At 57.2% G+C, this 2,928-nt stretch overlaps 1 protein-coding gene across 1 annotated transcript in view; it reads left to right on the top strand.

Annotated features, from left to right (window-relative positions):
* The first annotated feature begins 1,656 nt into the window (after positions 1–1,656).
* Positions 1,657–2,928, top strand: part of gtpbp2b (GTP binding protein 2b) — a 32,865-nt gene continuing 31,593 nt past the window's right edge. Inside the window, exon 1 of the mRNA XM_043687418.1 lies at positions 1,657–2,120. Within this exon, the coding sequence (XP_043543353.1) occupies positions 1,761–2,120 (360 nt within the window). The 5' untranslated portion in view covers positions 1,657–1,760. The remainder of the gene's footprint in view (positions 2,121–2,928) is intronic.

A 2,928-nucleotide genomic window follows, 5' to 3' on the forward strand; every position in this document is an offset into this window, starting at 1 on the left:
GTCTAATCCCTCCCCGGACAATCTTTCTCTTCTTGGGGATGAACCTCTGTACAGTCTCCTCAATTATACCCACAAACTCCTGCCATTTTTGCTCTACTGTCTTCCCTGCTAGGCTTTTCGTCAGTTCCTCTCTCATGCCCTCATAATTACCTTTATTTAACTGTAACACCATTACATCCGATTTTGCCTTCTCTCTTTCAAAATGCAGACTGAACTCTACCATATTATGATCGCTGCTTCCTAAGTGTTCCCTTACTTTAAGATTTTTTTTTTCGCTGGACTGTTAATCCAGAGACTCAGATGATGTTCTGGGGACCCAGGTTTGAATCCCATCTTGGCAGACAGTGGAATGTGAATTCAATAAAAATCTGGAATTAAGAGTCTAATGATGACCATGAAACCATTGTTGATAGTTGGAAAAACCCATCTGGATCACTAAGGTCCTTCAAGGAAGGAAGCTGCCATCCTTAACTGGTCTGGCCTACGTGTAACTCCAGACCCAGAGCAATGTGATTGACTCTTAACTGCCCTCTGGGCAATTAGGGGATGGGCAATAAATGCTCCCTAGCCAGCAATGCCCTCACCCCATGAATGAATTTTTAAAAAGTGGGATTGACTTCTTCAGAGTTGTTTTGAAGATATCCCTGAAAAATTCCCATTCTCTCTGTCTGGACTGTAAGCATGCTTTGTAAGAGTTGCCATGGAAAATCAAGTTGTTTTTGTAGGAGATGCACAGCAGGTCAGGCAGCATCTGAGGAGGAGGAGAATCAATGTTTCGGGCAAAAGCCCTTCATCAGGAATGAAGCTTGTGTGCTGGGGGGTTGAGAGATAAATGGGAGGGGTGTGGGGAGAAAGGTAGCTGTGCATGTGATAGGTAGGTGAAGGTGGGGGATAGGTGAAGGTGGGGGAGAAGTGTTAATAGGTCGGAGAGGAGGGTGGAGCAGATAGATGGAAAAGATGATGGACAGGTCAAGAGGGCAGTGCTGAGTTGGAAGCTTAGGACTGGGATAAGGTGGATGGTGGGGAAATGAGGAAACTGGTGAAATCCACATTAATCCCTTGTGATTGCAGGGTCCCAAGGTGGAAGATGAGGTGTTCTTCCTCCAGGCGTTGGGTGGTAAGAGATTGGTGATGGAGGTGAGGAGGAGGTTCTGACCTTGTTGCGTTGGGAGGGGTGGGGTTCAAGGGCGGAGATGCTGGAAGCGGAGGGCACATCGTCGACCACATTGGAGGGGAAATTGCAGTCTTTGAAGAAAGAGGCCATCTGGGATTTTCTACGGTGGAATTCATCATCCTGGGAGCAGATGAGGTGGAGGAATTGGGAATACGGGATAGAGTTTTTACAGGAAGCAGGGTGGGAGGAGATGTAGCTCAGGTAGCATTCCCAGCTACCTTCCCCTCAGCCCCCAGGCCCACAAGCTTCATTCCTGAAGAATAGCTTCTGGTCGAAACGATTCTGCTGCTCCTTAGATGGTGCCTGACCAGCTGTACTTTTCCAGCACCACTCTGATCTCCAGCATCCTCACTTTCTCCCTGTTTTTGCAGGAAAGACTACATCTCCCGGCATGCTGTGCGCACTGACAGCGCTCACAGAGGATGACGCCCCGGGGCGGGTGGGCGCCTGCGCAGTCGGCTGTCCGCAGTTGCCCGTGGGTGTGGCGCATGCGCGGTGTGACGGACGGGGAGGCGCCGGCGCAGTGGCGGCCCGGGTGTGAGTCACTGACGGTTGGGTTTTGAGCGGGGGCGCGAGGCCCGTTGTCATGGAGCCGCGGCTGAGTGAGCTGTTCGGGGGTTTCCCGGGCGCTGCGGCAGGGACTATGGCGGCCGGGGGAGCCGCCGCCGCCGCCGCTCCGCTCTCCGCCACCAGGCGTTCCTCACGGCAGACCGCCGCCTCCAACGGCCGCGCCCGGGGCCACGGCCACGGCCAAGGACAGGGCTCCAGCTCCAGCTCGGGCCGGGCTCCTGCTGCTCCAGCCGCAGGCCCGGCGGCAGGGCCCTCGCCCTCTGGACCTTCTCACAAAAACAACAAGCTGCCGCCCGTGGCCCCGAAAGGCCCGCACAAGAAAACCCGCAGCCGGCCCCGGGGCCGCAACAACAACCCGCCCTTCCTGCCGCCAGAGGTAAGGCTGACATCGGGGACGGTCTGACCCCCCCCCCCCCCCCCCCCGGGGGTAGGGGGGTGTTGTCCCGGTTTAAGTGAACGCGGTGTCAGGAAGCGACAGGGTTTGTCACCCCCCCCCCCCCCCCCCCGGACCTTTCGTTCTCTCTCCCTCACAACCTGACTCTCTCTCCCCCTCCCCGGGTGCATGGGAGACTGTACACCCGGCAGACTGTACCCCAAACAGCTCGCCCTGCCTGTACACCCGGCAGACTGTACCCCAAACAGCTCGCCCTGCCTGTACACCCGGCAGACTGTACCCCAAACAGCTCGCCCTGCCTGTACACCCGGCAGACTGTACCCCAAACAGCTCGCCCTGCCTGTACACCCGGCAGACTGTACCCCAAACAGCTCGCCCTGCCTGTACACCCGGCAGACTGTACCCCAAACAGCTCGCCCTGCCTGTACACCCGGCAGACTGTACCCCAAACAGCTCGCCCTGCCTGTACACCCGGCAGACTGTACCCCAAACAGCTCGCCCTGCCTGTACACCCGGCAGACTGTACCCCAAACAGCTCGCCCTGCCTGTACACCCGGCAGACTGTACCCCAAACAGCTCGCCCTGCCTGTACACCCGGCAGACTGTACCCCAAACAGCTCGCCCTGCCTGTACACCCGGCAGACTGTACCCCAAACAGCTCGCCCTGCCTGTACACCCGGCAGACTGTACCCCAAACAGCTCGCCCTGCCTGTACACCCGGCAGACTGTACCCCAAACAGCTCGCCCTGCCTGTACACCCGGCAGACTGTACCCCAAACAGCTCGCCCTG

This window comes from Chiloscyllium plagiosum, chromosome 3 (genome assembly GCF_004010195.1).
Source record: "Chiloscyllium plagiosum isolate BGI_BamShark_2017 chromosome 3, ASM401019v2, whole genome shotgun sequence".
NCBI lineage: Eukaryota > Metazoa > Chordata > Chondrichthyes > Orectolobiformes > Hemiscylliidae > Chiloscyllium > Chiloscyllium plagiosum.